This window comes from Oncorhynchus keta, chromosome 22, assembly GCF_023373465.1.
Source record: "Oncorhynchus keta strain PuntledgeMale-10-30-2019 chromosome 22, Oket_V2, whole genome shotgun sequence".
Lineage (NCBI taxonomy): Eukaryota > Metazoa > Chordata > Actinopteri > Salmoniformes > Salmonidae > Oncorhynchus > Oncorhynchus keta.
The window spans coordinates 52,351,698-52,366,934 of record NC_068442.1 but is presented as its reverse complement, the minus strand read 5'-3'; the positions used below and the strand labels follow the sequence as shown (position 1 = coordinate 52,366,934).

Below are 15,237 nucleotides of genomic sequence, written 5' to 3'. Positions count from 1 at the left end.
TTTAGCTTTCATTCATTTCCAACACCTGTCCTTTGTGTTTAGGCATGGAGGGCTAAATGAATGATTCGCTAACTTTCCAAAAATTCCCTGGTTATCCAGCAATTCCGGTTGGAGAATTCAGGATTCTGGCAATGTTCCATCTGGGAAAACCATGGATTTGTTTTTTAAAGTTACTGAAATGTTGTAACCCTGGTGTTAGAGGTAACAGTATATGCTGTAACCCTGGTGTTAGAGGTAACAGTATATGTTGTAACCCTGGTGTTAGAGGTAACAGTATATGCTGTAACCCTGGTGTTAGAGGTAACAGTGTATGCTGTAACCCTGGTGTTAGAGGTAACAGTATATGCTGTAACCCTGGTGTTAGAGGTAACAGTATATGCTGTAACCCTGGTGTTAGAGGTAACAGTATATGCTGTAACCCTGGTGTTAGAGGTAACAGTATATGCTGTAACCCTGGTGTTAGAGGTAACAGTATATGCTGTAACCCTGGTGTTAGAGGTAACAGTATATGCTGTAACCCTGGTGTTAGAGGTAACAGTATATGCTGTAACCCTGGTGTTAGAGGTAACAGTATATGCTGTAACCCTGGTGTTAGAGGTAACAGTATATGCTGTAACCCTGGTGTTAGAGGTAACAGTATATGCTGTAACCCTGGTGTTAGAGGTAACAGTATATGCTGTAACCCTGGTGTTAGAGGTAACAGTATATGCTGTAACCCTGGTGTTAGAGGTAACAGTATATGCTGTAACCCTGGTGTTAGAGGTAACAGTATATGCTGTAACCCTGGTGTTAGAGGTAACAGTATATGCTGTAACCCTGGTGTTAGAGGTAACAGTATATGCTGTAACCCTGGTGTTAGAGGTAACAGTATATGCTGTAACCCTGGTGTTAGAGGTAACAGTATATGCTGTAACCCTGGTGTTAGAGGTAACAGTATATGTTGTAACCCTGGTGTTAGAGGTAACAGTATATGCTGTAACCCTGGTGTTAGAGGTAACAGTATATGCTGTAACCCTGGTGTTAGAGGTAACAGTATATGCTGTAACCCTGGTGTTAGAGGTAACAGTATATGCTGTAACCCTGGTGTTAGAGGTTACAGTGTATGCTGTAACCCTGGTGTTAGAGGTAACAGTATATGCTGTAACCCTGGTGTTAGAGGTAACAGTATATGCTGTAACCCTGGTGTTAGAGGTAACAGTATATGCTGTAACCCTGGTGTTAGAGGTAACAGTATATGCTGTAACCCTGGTGTTAGAGGTAACAGTATATGCTGTAACCCTGGTGTTAGAGGTAACAGTGTATGCTGTAACCCTGGTGTTAGAGGTAACAGTATATCTTGTAACCCTGGTGTTAGAGGTAACAGTATATGCTGTAACCCTGGTGTTAGAGGTAACAGTATATGCTGTAACCCTGGTGTTAGAGGTAACAGTATATGCTGTAACCCTGGTGTTAGAGGTAACAGTATATGCTGTAACCCTGGTGTTAGAGGTAACAGTATATGCTGTAACCCTGGTGTTAGAGGTAACAGTATATATTGTAACCCTGGTGTTAGAGGTAACAGCATATGCTGTAACCCTGGTGTTAGAGGTAACAGCATATGCTGTAACCCTGGTGTTAGAGGTAACAGTATATGCTGTAACCCTGGTGTTAGAGGTAACATGTTGTATACCAGAGGGATGATTCCTTCCTGGTTCTTCAAGTCCGGCTTGCCCATCATGGTGTAGGACTTCCCAGATCCGGTCTGGCCATAGGCAAAGATACAGACGTTGTATCCCTCGAAGGCATGGAGCAGCATCTCCTCACCAATGTCCTTGTACACCTGCTGCTGGCCAGCAAAGTTGATGTCCTCGGGCTGTGGGGAGAGAATGTGTTCGATAAACATCCATCAAAATGATTAACCAAGACACCACTACAATTTGGATTCATTGTTTTGGTTGTTTTCTACTTATATGATAATCCTACATATGACATTCTCAACTATGTCTCTGGATGCTGTAGCCCAGGAGTAATCTGGGTAATGTAGTCCTGGAGTAATCTGGGTAATGTAGTCCAGGAGTAATCTGTGTCTCTGGGTGCTGTAGCCCAGGAGTAATCTGTGTCTCTGGATGCTGTAGCCCAGGAGTAATCTGTGTCTCTGTGTAATGTAGTCCTGGAGTAATCCGTGTCTCTGGGTAATGTAGTCCAGGAGTAATCTGTGCATCTGGATAATGTAGCCCATGAGTAATCTGTGTCTCTGGGTGCTGTAGCCCAGGAGTAATCTGTGTCTCTGGGTGCTGTAGCCCAGGAGTAATCGGTGTATCTGGGTAATGTAGCCCAGGAGTAATCTGTGTCTCTGGATAATGTAGTCCTGGAGTAATCCTTGTCTCTGGGTAATGTAGTCCAGGAGTAATCTGTGCATCTGGATAATGTAGCCCAGGAGTAATCTGTGCATCTGGGTAATGTAGTCCAGGAGTAATCTGTGTCTCTGGGTAATGTAGTCCAGGAGTAATCTGGGTAATGTAGTCCTGGAGTAATCTGTGTCTCTGGGTAATGTAGCCCAGGAGTAATCTATGTCTCTGGATAATGTAGTCCTGGAGTAATCCTTGTCTCTGGGCAATGTAGTCCAGGACTAATCTGGGTAATGTAGCCCAGGAGTAATCTGTGTCTCTGGATAATGTAGTCCTGGAGTAATCCTTGTCTCTGGGCAATGTAGTCCAGGACTAATCTGGGTAATGTAGCCCAGGAGTAATCTGTGTCTCTGGATAATGTAGTCCTGGAGTAATCCTTGTCTCTGGGCAATGTAGTCCAGGACTAATCTGGGTAATGTAGCCCAGGAGTAATCTGTGTCTCTGGATAATGTAGTCCTGGAGTAATCCTTGTCTCTGGGTAATGTAGCCCAGGAGTAATCGGTGTATCTGGGTAATGTAGCCCAGGAGTAATCTGTGTATCTGGGCAATGTAGCCCAGGAGTAATCTGTGTCTCTGGGTAATGTAGCCCAGGAGTAATCTGTGTCTCTGGGTGCTGTGGCCCAGGAATAATCTGTGTCTCTGGGTAATGTAGTCCAGGAATAATCTGGGTGCTGTAGCCCAGGAGTAATCTGTGTCTCTGGGTAATGTAGCCCAGGAGAAATCTGTGTATCTGGGTAATGTAGCCCAGGAGAAATCTGTGTCTCTGGGTGCTGTGGCCCAGGAATAATCTGTGTCTCTGGGTAATGTAGTCCAGGAATAATCTGTGTCTCTGGGTGCTGTAGCCCAGGAATAATCCGTGTCTCTGGGGGCTGGTGCCCAGGAGAAATCTGTGTCTAAGGGGGCTGTAGCCCAGGAGTAATCTGTGTCTCTGGGTAACGTAGTCCAGGAGTAATATGTGTCTCTGGGTAATGTAGTCCAGGAGTAATCTGTGTCTCTGGGTAATGTAGTCCAGGAGTAATCTGTGCATCTGGATAATGTAGCCCAGGAGAAATCTGTGTCTCTGGGTGCTGTGGCCCAGGAATAATCTGTGTCTCTGGGTAATGTAGTCCAGGAATAATCTGTGTCTCTGGGTGCTGTAGCCCAGGAATAATCCGTGTCTCTGGGGGCTGGTGCCCAGGAGAAATCTGTGTCTAAGGGGGCTGTAGCCCAGGAGTAATCTGTGTCTCTGGGTAACGTAGTCCAGGAGTAATATGTGTCTCTGGGTAATGTAGTCCAGGAGTAATCTGTGTCTCTGGGTAATGTAGTCCAGGAGTAATCTGTGCATCTGGATAATGTAGCCCAGGAGTAATCTGTGTCTCTGGGTAATGTAGCCCAGGAATAATCTGTGTCTCTGGGTGCTGTAGTCCAGGAGTAATCTGTGTCTCTGGGTAATGTAGTCCAGGAGTAATCTGTGCATCTGGATAATGTAGCCCAGGAGTAATCTGTGTCTCTGGGTAATGTAGCCCAGGAATAATCTGTGTCTCTGGGTGCTGTAGCCCAGGAATAATCTGTGTCTCTGGGGGCTTGTGCCCAGGAGTAATCTGTGTCTCTGGGTAATGTAGTCTAGGAGTAATCTGTGTCTCTGGGTAATGTAGTCCAGGAGTAATCTCTGTCTCTGGGTAATGTAGCCCAGGAGTAATCTGGGTAATGTAGCCCAGGAGTAACCCAATTTGTATGGTTCTGACAAAACAGAGTAAAAACTAACGGACAACCAGTAAAAGCTCAAACCAAGTTAATTCACAGAAACAGCTGAACAGACGCGTTTCTACCAGGACGGCCCCTTTAGGCGGAGTCTCCTCCTTTTCTCCAAACACGACATCTTTGTTGCTAGGCAGGAAGTTAAGTGATGTGGGCAATAAACTGTTCCTTCTCCCTCCATGTGACCTGACTTGACCTTCGGGACACCATTCTTCACTAATCCACAGCTATTCAACCTTATCAGTGACCTCAACCATGTGATTGCCTTTTCTCTTACTCAGTAACTCTCCAAGCCCCTAGGCTCATATCCACCCTTAATTGGACAGCTTTTATTACTTAATTGGATAACTTTTATTACTTAATTGGATAACTTGTATTACTTAATTGGATAACTTGTATTACTTAATTGGATAACTTTTATTACTTAATTGACCCCACCATACGTGTAACCTTTATTTAACTTGGCAAGTCGGGTTAAGCACAAATCCTTATTTACAATGACGACCGACACATAGCCATTAAGTTCTGGTGTAGCAAATATTTAAAAAACAATTACAAACCCAAGACAAGTGCCGTCTCAGATCAAATATATGCATGTCGAATGTAGTCAAAGTCCTTTTAATAAAGGATTACTGTGTAGTATGACACCAGCAGGGGTACAAGGTACTTACCGAGGTATGTGACCAGTAGGAGTAATCAAAGTTGAAGCTCTTATTCTCTTTAGGCTGCTTGGGGTTCAGGATGGCTGAAAGACACAACGGAGAGATTAGTGAGAGAGAGGGAGAGAGGGAAAGACAGAGAGAGAGAGAGAGAGAGAGAGAGAGAGAGAGAGAGAGAGAGAGAGAGAGAGAGAGGGGAGAGAGAGAGAGAGGAGAGAGAGAGGGAGAGAGAGAGAAAATGCATGCAGAGCAGAATTAGGCCGATACCCACTAATTATCAAAATCCAGAAAAGAGCCGTTAAATTCTATAACCACCTAAAAGGAAGTGATTCCCAAACCTTCCACAAGAAAGCCATCACCTACAGAGAGATGAACCTGGAGAAGAGTCCCCTAAGCAAGCTGGTCCTGGGGCTCAGTTCACAAACACAAACACACCCTACAGAGCCCCAGGGCAGCAGTACAATTAGACCCAACCAAATCATGAGAAAACAAAAAGATAATTACTTGACACATTGGAAAAAAATTAACAAAAAAACAGAGCAAACTAGAATGCTATTTGGCCCTACACAGAGAGTACACAGCGGCAGAATACCTGACCACCCAAAATTAAGGAAAGCTTTGACTAAGTACAGACTCAGTGAGCATAGCCTTGCTATTGAGAAAGGCCGCCATAGGCAGACATGGCTCTCAAGAGAAGACAGGCTATGTGCTCACTTCCCACAAAATTAGGTGGAAACTGAGCTGCACTTCCTAACCTCCTGCCCAATGTATGACCATATTAGAGAGACATATTTCCCTCAGATTACACAGATCCACAAAGAATTCGAAAACAAATCAAATTTTGAAAAACTCCCATATCTACTGGGTGAAATTCCACAGTGTGCCATCACAGCAGCAAGATTTGTGACCTGTTGCCACGAGAAAAGGGCAACCAGTGAAGAACACACACCATTGTAAATACAACCCATATCTATGCTTATTTATTTTATCTTGTGTCCTTTACCCTTTGTACATTGTTAAAACACTTTATATATATAATATTACATTTCATACATACATGTCTTTATTGTTTTGAAACTTCTGTATGTGTGATGTTTACTGTTAATTTTTATTGTTTATTTCACTTTATATATTCACTTTATATATTATCTCCCTCACTTGCTTTGGCAATGTTAACACATGTTTCCCATGCCAATAAAGCCCTTGAATTGAATTGAATTGAGAGACAAAGAGAGAGACTGAGAGAGAGACAGAGAGAGAGAGAGACAGAGAGAGAGAGAGACAGAGAGAGAGAGAGAGAGACAGAGAGAGAGAGAGAGAGACAGAGAGAGACAGACAGAGACAGAGAGACAGAGAGAGACAGAGAGAGAGACAGAGAGAGAGAGAGACAGAGAGAGAGAGAGAGAGACAGAGAGAGACAGACAGAGACAGAGAGACAGAGAGAGACAGAGAGAGAGACAGAGAGAGAGAGCGAGAGAGAGAGAGAGAGAGAGAGAGAGAGAGAGAGAGAGAGAGAGAGAGAGAGAGAGAGAGAGAGAGGGTCACGGAGGAAGGTGACTAGGGTGACAGGACCGCTCTACCTGCCCTGCCGTGTGAAACTAGATCTGCTTGTTGGGTCAGTGATCGTCAGCGTGAATATAGTGCACCGCATAGGGAATAGGGAATAGGGAATAGGGAATAGGGAATGTCATTTGGGACGCAAGCAATGTGTGACGTGTCTAAGGCCAGAGGGAGGGAGGGAGGGAGGGAGGGAGGGAGGGAGGGAGGGAGGGAGGGAGGGAGGGAGGGAGGGAGGGAGGGAGGGGGAGGGGGAGGGAGGGAGGGAGGGAGGGAGGGAGGGAGGGAGGGAGAAGAGGGAGGGAGAATGGCTGAGTCACTGCTTCCATGCGCACTTTACAGACAGACTGTTCCCTTCTGGACAATTACAGAGTACAGACAGACAGACAGACAGACAGACAGACAGACAGACAGACAGACAGACAGACAGACAGACAGACAGACAGACAGACAGACAGACAGACAGACAGACAGACAGACAGAGGGTTTCGCTTCTGTTATCTTCTGGTGTTCCGGGGTAATGAATGGATACTGTCAGAACAGGCCTGTGTATACAACTGGACAGCGACTGGTTCATGTAAACTGTGGACGTGACCAATAAACGTTGATTTAATTTGCTACAATACGTTGCTTTTATTAAGTGCTAGTGTGGTAATTGAGAACAAGCCAGATGTGAGGGGTGGGGTTTACCGTAAAGCAATGACCTTAGAATCAGAATTTATGACGGCTTCGTGCTGGATGGCGCCATATTGGATGGCCACCATGTTTTGCCATGTTCTGATCCAACTTTGCAACTTTGTCATTCTTTGTTTGTTTATTTTAACTTTGTTTTCTCTAAATGTTATCCGCTATCATTTATTACAAACCGACAAGAACTTCTGAAGATCAGCAGTTTACCTACCTTAAAAAGTCAAACTTCGACTCATTCTACCCTGGGCTCTTTCCGTAATTCCGGATTAATTATTGGGGTTACCCAAGAGGAAACGCCAACGTTACAGAGGCAAGAGGGGGGGAGGGGATCCTGGTGAGATTAAGGCGAAGGGAGACACAGCCACCTCCTCCCTCCATTCTATTGGCCAGTCACTTGATAATAAGATGGAGGGCGTCTGATCGTCCCCTCCATTCTATTGGCCAGTCACTTGATAATAAGATGGAGGGCGTCTGATCGTCCCCTCCATTCTATTGGCTGATGTACCATCTACATGACCTGTACAGAGCAGTACCACCTACATGACCTGTACAGAGCAGTACCACCTACATGACCTGTACAGAGCAGTGCCATCTACATGACCTGTACAGAGCAGTTCCATCTACATGACCTGTACAGAGCAGTACCATCTACATGACCTGTACAGAGCAGTACCATCTACATGACCTGTACAGAGCAGTGCCATCTACATGACCTGTACAGAGCAGTACCATCTACATGACCTGTACAGAGCAGTACCATCTACATGACCTGTACAGAGCAGTACCATCTACATGACCTGTACAGAGCAGTACCATCTACATGACCTGTACAGAGCAGTTCCATCTACATGACCTGTACAGAGCAGTACCATCTACATGACCTGTACAGAGCAGTACCATCTACATGACCTGTACAGAGCAGTACCACCTACATGACCTGTACAGAGCAGTGCCATCTACATGACCTGTACAGAGCAGTTCCATCTACATGACCTGTACAGAGCAGTACCATCTACATGACCTGTACAGAGCAGTTCCACCTACATGACCTGTACAGAGCAGTACCATCTACATGACCTGTACAGAGCAGTACCATCTACATGACCTGTACAGAGCAGTACCATCTACATGACCTGTACAGAGCAGTACCATCTACATGACCTGTACAGAGCAGTACCATCTACATGACCTGTACAGAGCAGTACCATCTACATGACCTGTACAGAGCAGTACCACCTACATGACCTGTACAGAGCAGTACCATCTACATGACCTGTACAGAGCAGTACCATCTACATGACCTGTACAGAGCAGTACCATCTACATGACCTGTACAGAGCAGTATCATCTACATGTCCTGTACAGAGCAGTACCATCTACATGACCTGTACAGAGCAGTGCCATCTACATGACCTGTACAGAGCAGTACCATCTACATGACCTGTACAGAGCAGTGCCATCTACATGACCTGTACAGAGCAGTACCATCTGTCCTGTACAGAGCAGTACCACCTACATGACCTGTACAGAGCAGTACCATCTACATGACCTGTACAGAGCAGTTCCACCTACATGACCTGTACAGAGCAGTACCATCTACATGACCTGTACAGAGCAGTGCCATCTACATGACCTGTACAGAGCAGTACCATCTACATGACCTGTACAGAGCAGTACCATCTACATGACCTGTACAGAGCAGTTCCACCTACATGACCTGTACAGAGCAGTACCATCTACATGACCTGTACAGAGCAGTACCATCTGTCCTGTACAGAGCAGTACCACCTACATGACCTGTACAGAGCAGTACCATCTACATGACCTGTACAGAGCAGTTCCACCTACATGACCTGTACAGAGCAGTACCATCTACATGACCTGTACAGAGCAGTACCATCTACATGACCTGTACAGAGCAGTACCATCTACATGACCTGTACAGAGCAGTGCCATCTACATGACCTGTACAGAGCAGTACCATCTACATGACCTGTACAGAGCAGTACCATCTACATGACCTGTACAGAGCAGTTCCACCTACATGACCTGTACAGAGCAGTACCATCTACATGACCTGTACAGAGCAGTAACATCTGTCCTGTACAGAGCAGTACCACCTACATGACCTGTACAGAGCAGTTCCATCTACATGACCTGTACAGAGCAGTACCACCTGTCCTGTACAGAGCAGTACCATCTACATGACCTGTACAGAGCAGTACCATCTACATGACCTGTACAGAGCAGTTCCACCTACATGACCTGTACAGAGCAGTACCATCTACATGACCTGTACAGAGCAGTACCATCTACATGACCTGTACAGAGCAGTACCACCTGTCCTGTACAGAGCAGTACCATCTACATGACCTGTACAGAGCAGTACCATCTACATGACCTGTACAGAGCAGTACCATCTACATGACCTGTACAGAGCAGTACCATCTACATGACCTGTACAGAGCAGTACCATCTACATGACCTGTACAGAGCAGTACCATCTACATGACCTGTACAGAGCAGTGCCATCTACATGACCTGTACAGAGCAGTACCATCTACATGACCTGTACAGAGCAGTACCATCTACATGACCTGTACAGAGCAGTGCCGTCTACATGACCTGTACAGAGCAGTACCATCTACATGACCTGTACAGAGCAGTACCGTCTACATGACCTGTACAGAGCAGTTCCATCTACATGACCTGTACAGAGCAGTACCATCTACATGACCTGTACAGAGCAGTACCATCTACATGACCTGTACAGAGCAGTTCCACCTACATGACCTGTACAGAGTACTTTGCCAAAGCACAGCCCCCACACCACTAGAGGGATATCTTCAACCACCAACTTACCATCCTGAGACAAGGCTGAGTATAGCCCACAAAGATCTCCATCTAGAGCAGTACCATCTACATGACCTGTACAGAGCAGTACCATCTACATGACCTGTACAGAGCAGTACCATCTACATGACCTGTACAGAGCAGTTCCACCTACATGACCTGTACAGAGTACTTTGCCAAAGCACAGCCCCCACACCACTAGAGGGATATCTTCAACCACCAACTTACCATCCTGAGACAAGGCTGAGTATAGCCCACAAAGATCTCCATCTAGAGCAGTACCATCTACATGACCTGTACGTCAAGACTGTTTTGAATCATAAAGCCTTTCATCAAATAAGGACACTTACACCACTTAGCAACAGAAACGTCTGCTAGTTGCCAGATAGCTACCCTCAGTTCCACCATAAAGCAATCCAGAGGTCAATTATAAACCCTCAGTGTCGACCGTCACTTAGAGTCATCTACAGTACGAACTGTATGTTACAGGAAGGCTGTCATGACCAGTAGAGTTGATGGTGTGTGTGTGTGTGTGTGTGTGTGTGTGTGTGTGTGTGTGTGTGTGTGTGTGTGTGTGTGTGTGTGTGTGTGTGTGTGTGTGTGTGTGTGTGTGTGTGTGTGTGTGTGTGTGCGTGCGTGCGTGCGTGCGTGCGTGCGTGCGTGCGTGCGTGCGTGCGTGCGTGTGTGTGTGATTACGGTGAAGGACAACCAGGAGTGAATGTATTGTATTGCCAGAGGGCTCCCTTGCCCACAGTACTGCACCCTTTGCATGATTCACTATTTCTTATCAAATAAGTTGAAAGGTAAACTTTTTTAGTTTTTTTTTACATGTGTATTTGTTTAAACTTCTATCGTACTTGTTTGATTTACAACTGCACAGAACAAAAAAAAATGTTTCACCTTGTCACAGACAGGTGTTGTATCTGAAGTCCACAAGCGAAGGGAAAAGGTGAGAGGAGAAGAGAGATGTGAGAAGGAATTATACAACGTGCAAAGTGATCATGCTGTTTGTACGTGGCTGCTAATTCTGTGTTTGCGCGTGATCAGTGCTGTTTTCATTCCGCCGATTCTGTTGAAAAACTTTTCTTAAAACGGAAGCCAACGGGAATAAAATGGGGATAACCATACCTGAATTTGTCCAATAGAAACTCTTGTTTACAACTGTTGAACTAATGATTACACCACCTAGACCAGACAGATGCAGGCAAGAGTGTGCAAGGCGGTATTGAACGTGTCGCTGTCTGTCACCTTGATTACTCTAAATGTCTCTCGACCTGTGTGCACCTACGTTGTAAACTTCCATTCGTAGGCGAGATTGTAGGAACCTCATGATGGGCAACATGTGAAAATGAGAGTATCATGTAGTAGCGTAAACCTACGGATGTTACGTTGAACTGGGTGAATGGAATATGAACAGACAGTCATCCAATATGCTGTAATAGAAATAAGGCCGTGAAAAAAAAAAAAAAAAAAAAAAAAATCTTAAAACGGCACCGACCGATTGACGTTGACGGAGCAGGTGTTGTGTCATCAGGCTTTGGTTTCATGTAAACCTGTGTGTCGTCTTACATGTCGTCCTTCTGTAGCTCAGTTGGTAGAGCATGGCGCTTGTAACGCCAGGGTAGTGGGTTCGATTCCCGGGACCACCCATACGTAGAATGTATGCACACATGACTGTAAGTCGCTTTGGATAAAAGCGTCCGCTAAATGGCATATATTATTATATATTATTATTATTATTATATTATGCAGATAGACCTCCATTGGTTAAAGGCTATAACAGTCTTCACAGCAGGACGTCAATATGACATCAAATAGAATAGAACCTGATCCGCTTCTTCATCACTAAGGTGTCATCTATTAGATGTATTTACTGTAAAAGGTCTGCGTGATGTCATCTATTAGATGTATTTACTGTAAAAGGTCTGCATGGTGTCATCTATTAGATGTATTTACTGTAAAAGCTCTGCGTGGTGTCATCTATTAGATGTATTTACTGTAAAAGGTCTGCGTGATGTCATCTATTAGATGTATTTACTGTAAAAGGTCTGCATGGTGTCATCTATTAGATGTATTTACTGTAAAAGGTCTGCGTGATGTCATCTATTAGATGTATTTACTGTAGAAGGTCTGCGTGATGTCATCTATTAGATGTATTTACTGTAAAAGGTCTGCGTGATGTCATCTATTAGATGTATTTACTGTAAAAGGTCTGCATGGTGTCATCTATTAGATGTATTTACTGTAAAAGGTCTGCGTGATGTCATCTATTAGATGTATTTACTGTAGAAGGTCTGCGTGATGTCATCTATTAGATGTATTTACTGTAAAAGGTCTGCGTGATGTCATCTATTAGATGTATTTATCTGTATTTACTGTAAAAGGTCTGCGTGGTGTCATCTATTAGATGTATTTACTGTAAAAGGTCTGCGTGATGTCATCTATTAGATGTATTTACTGTAAAAGGTCTGCGTGGTGTCATCTATTAGATGTATTTACTGTAAAAGGTCTGCGTGATGTCATCTATTAGATGTATTTACTGTAAAAGGTCTGCGTGATGTCATCTATTAGATGTATTTACTGTAAAAGGTCTGCGTGATGTCATCTATTAGATGTATTTACTGTAAAAGGTCTGCGTGATGTCATCTATTAGATGTATTTACTGTAAAAGGTCTGCGTGATGTCATCTATTAGATGTATTTACTGTAAAAGGTCTGCGTGATGTCATCTATTAGATGTATTTACTGTAAAAGGTCTGCGTGATGTCATCTATTAGATGTATTTACTCTAGAAGGTCTGCGTGGTGTCATCTATTAGATGTATTTACTGTAAAAGGTCTGCGTGATGTCATCTATTAGATGTATTTACTGTAAAAGGTCTGCGTGATGTCATCTATTAGATGTATTTACTGTAAAAGGTCTGCGTGATGTCATCTATTAGATGTATTTACTGTAAAAGGTCTGCGTGATGTCATCTATTAGATGTATTTACTGTAAAAGGTCTGCGTGATGTCACTGTAAAGGTCTGCGTGATGTCATCTATTAGATGTATTTACTGTAAAAGGTCTGCGTGATGTCATCTATTAGATGTATTTACTGTAAAAGGTCTGCGTGATGTCATCTATTAGATGTATTTACTGTAAAAGGTCTGCGTGATGTCATCTATTAGATGTATTTACTGTAAAAGGTCTGCGTGATGTCATTTATTAGATGTATTTACTGTAAAAGGTCTGCGTGATGTCATCTATTAGATGTATTTACTGTAAAAGGTCTGCGTGATGTCATCTATTAGATGTATTTACTCTAGAAGGTCTGCGTGGTGTCATCTATTAGATGTATTTACTGTAAAAGGTCTGCGTGATGTCATCTATTAGATGTATTTACTGTAGAAGGTCTGCGTGATGTCATCTATTAGATGTATTTACTGTAGAAGGTCTGCGTGATGTCATCTATTAGATGTATTTACTGTAGAAGGTCTGCGTGATGTCATCTATTAGATGTATTTACTGTAGAAGGTCTGCGTGATGTCATCTATTAGATGTATTTACTGTAAAAGGTCTGCGTGGTGTCATCTATTAGATGTATTTACTGTAAAAGGTCTGCATGGTGTCATCTATTAGATGTATTTACTGTAAAAGGTCTGCGTGATGTCATCTATTAGATGTATTTACTGTAGAAGGTCTGCGTGATGTCATCTATTAGATGTATTTACTGTAGAAGGTCTGCATGGTGTCATCTATTAGATGTATTTACTGTAAAAGGTCTGCGTGATGTCATCTATTAGATGTATTTACTGTAGAAAGTCTGCATGATGTCATCTATTAGATGGATTTACTGTAAAAGGTCTGCATGGTGTCATCTATTAGATGTATTTACTGTAAAAGGTCTGCGTGATGTCATCTATTAGATGTATTTACTGTAAAAGGTCTGCGTGGTGTCATCTATTAGATGTATTTACTGTAAAAGGTCTGCATGGTGTCATCTATTAGATGTATTTACTGTAAAAGGTCTGCGTGATGTCATCTATTAGATGTATTTACTGTAGAAGGTCTGCGTGATGTCATCTATTAGATGTATTTACTGTAGAAGGTCTGCGTGATGTCATCTATTAGATGTATTTACTGTAAAAGGTCTGCGTGATGTCATCTATTAGATGTATTTACTGTAGAAGGTCTGCATGATGTCATCTATTAGATGTATTTACTGTAAAAGGTCTGCGTGATGTCATCTATTAGATGTATTTACTGTCAAAGGTGATTTGTTCTATTCTCTCTAATTGATTAAGTCAAGTCCATTGTCGTCATCTCTCTCTCTCTCTCTCTCTCTCTCTCTCTCTCTCTCTCTCTCTCTCTCTCTCTCTCTCTCTCTCTCTTTTAGCCATCATCATTTCCTTGAAATTCTCCTCTGTCATCGATGACTTGGATTCTTTGAGTCATTCACCTTCCACTACCTCTCTCTCCCCACCCCCCACCTCTCTCTCCCCACCCCCCACCTCTCTCTCCCCACCTCTCTCTCCCCACCCCCCCACCTCTCTCTCCCCACACCCCCATCTCTCTCTCCCCACACCCCCATCTCTCTCTCCCCACACCCCCATCTCTCTCTCCCCACACCCCCATCTCTCTCTCCCCACATCCCCATCTCTCTCTCCCCACACCCCCATCTCTCTCTCCCCATCTCTCTCTCCCCACATCTCTCTCCCCACCTCTCTCTCCCCACCTCTCTCTCCCCACCCCCCCATCTCTCTCTCCCCATCTCTCTCTCCCCACCTCTCTCTCCCCACCCCCCCACCTCTCTCTCCCCACACCCCCATCTCTCTCTCCCCACACCCCCATCTCTCTCCCCCACACCCCCATCTCTCTCTCCCCACACCCCCATCTCTCTCTCCCCACACCCCCATCTCTCTCTCCCCACATCCCCATCTCTCTCTCCCCATCTCTCTCTCCCACATCTCTCTCCCCACATCTCTCTCCCCACCTCTCTCTCCCCACACCCCCATCTCTCTCTCCCCACCTCTCTCTCCCCACCCCCCACCTCTCTCTCCCCACCCCCCCACCTCTCTCTCCCCATCTCCCCACCTCTCTCCCCACCCCCCACCTCTCTCCCCACACCCCCAGCTCTCTCTCCCCACCTCTCTCTCCCCATCTCTCTCTCCCCACCTCTCTCTCCCACACCCCCATCTCTCTCTCCCCACCTCTCTCTCCCCACCCCCCACCTCTCTCTCCCCATCTCCCCACCCCCCACCTCTCTCCCCACACCCCCAGCTCTCTCTCCCCACACCCCCACCTCTCTCTCCCCCACCTCCTCCCACCTCTCTCTCCCCACCCCCCACCTCTCTCTCCCCATCTCCCACACTCT

The 15,237-nt window shown here is 44.8% G+C and overlaps 1 protein-coding gene across 27 annotated transcripts in view; it reads right to left on the bottom strand.

Moving 5' to 3' along the window:
* LOC118380532 (kinesin-like protein KIF1A) overlaps positions 1 to 15,237 on the bottom strand; it is a 201,121-nt gene that overhangs the window by 147,296 nt on the left and 38,588 nt on the right. For all 27 annotated transcript variants that reach the window (XM_052475533.1, XM_052475537.1, XM_052475543.1 and 24 more), the window contains exons 3-4: positions 4,796 to 4,869; positions 1,670 to 1,852 (exon numbers count right to left, since the gene is read on the bottom strand). In XM_052475533.1, the coding sequence (XP_052331493.1) occupies positions 1,670 to 1,852; positions 4,796 to 4,869 (257 nt within the window). The remainder of the gene's footprint in view (positions 1 to 1,669; positions 1,853 to 4,795; positions 4,870 to 15,237) is intronic.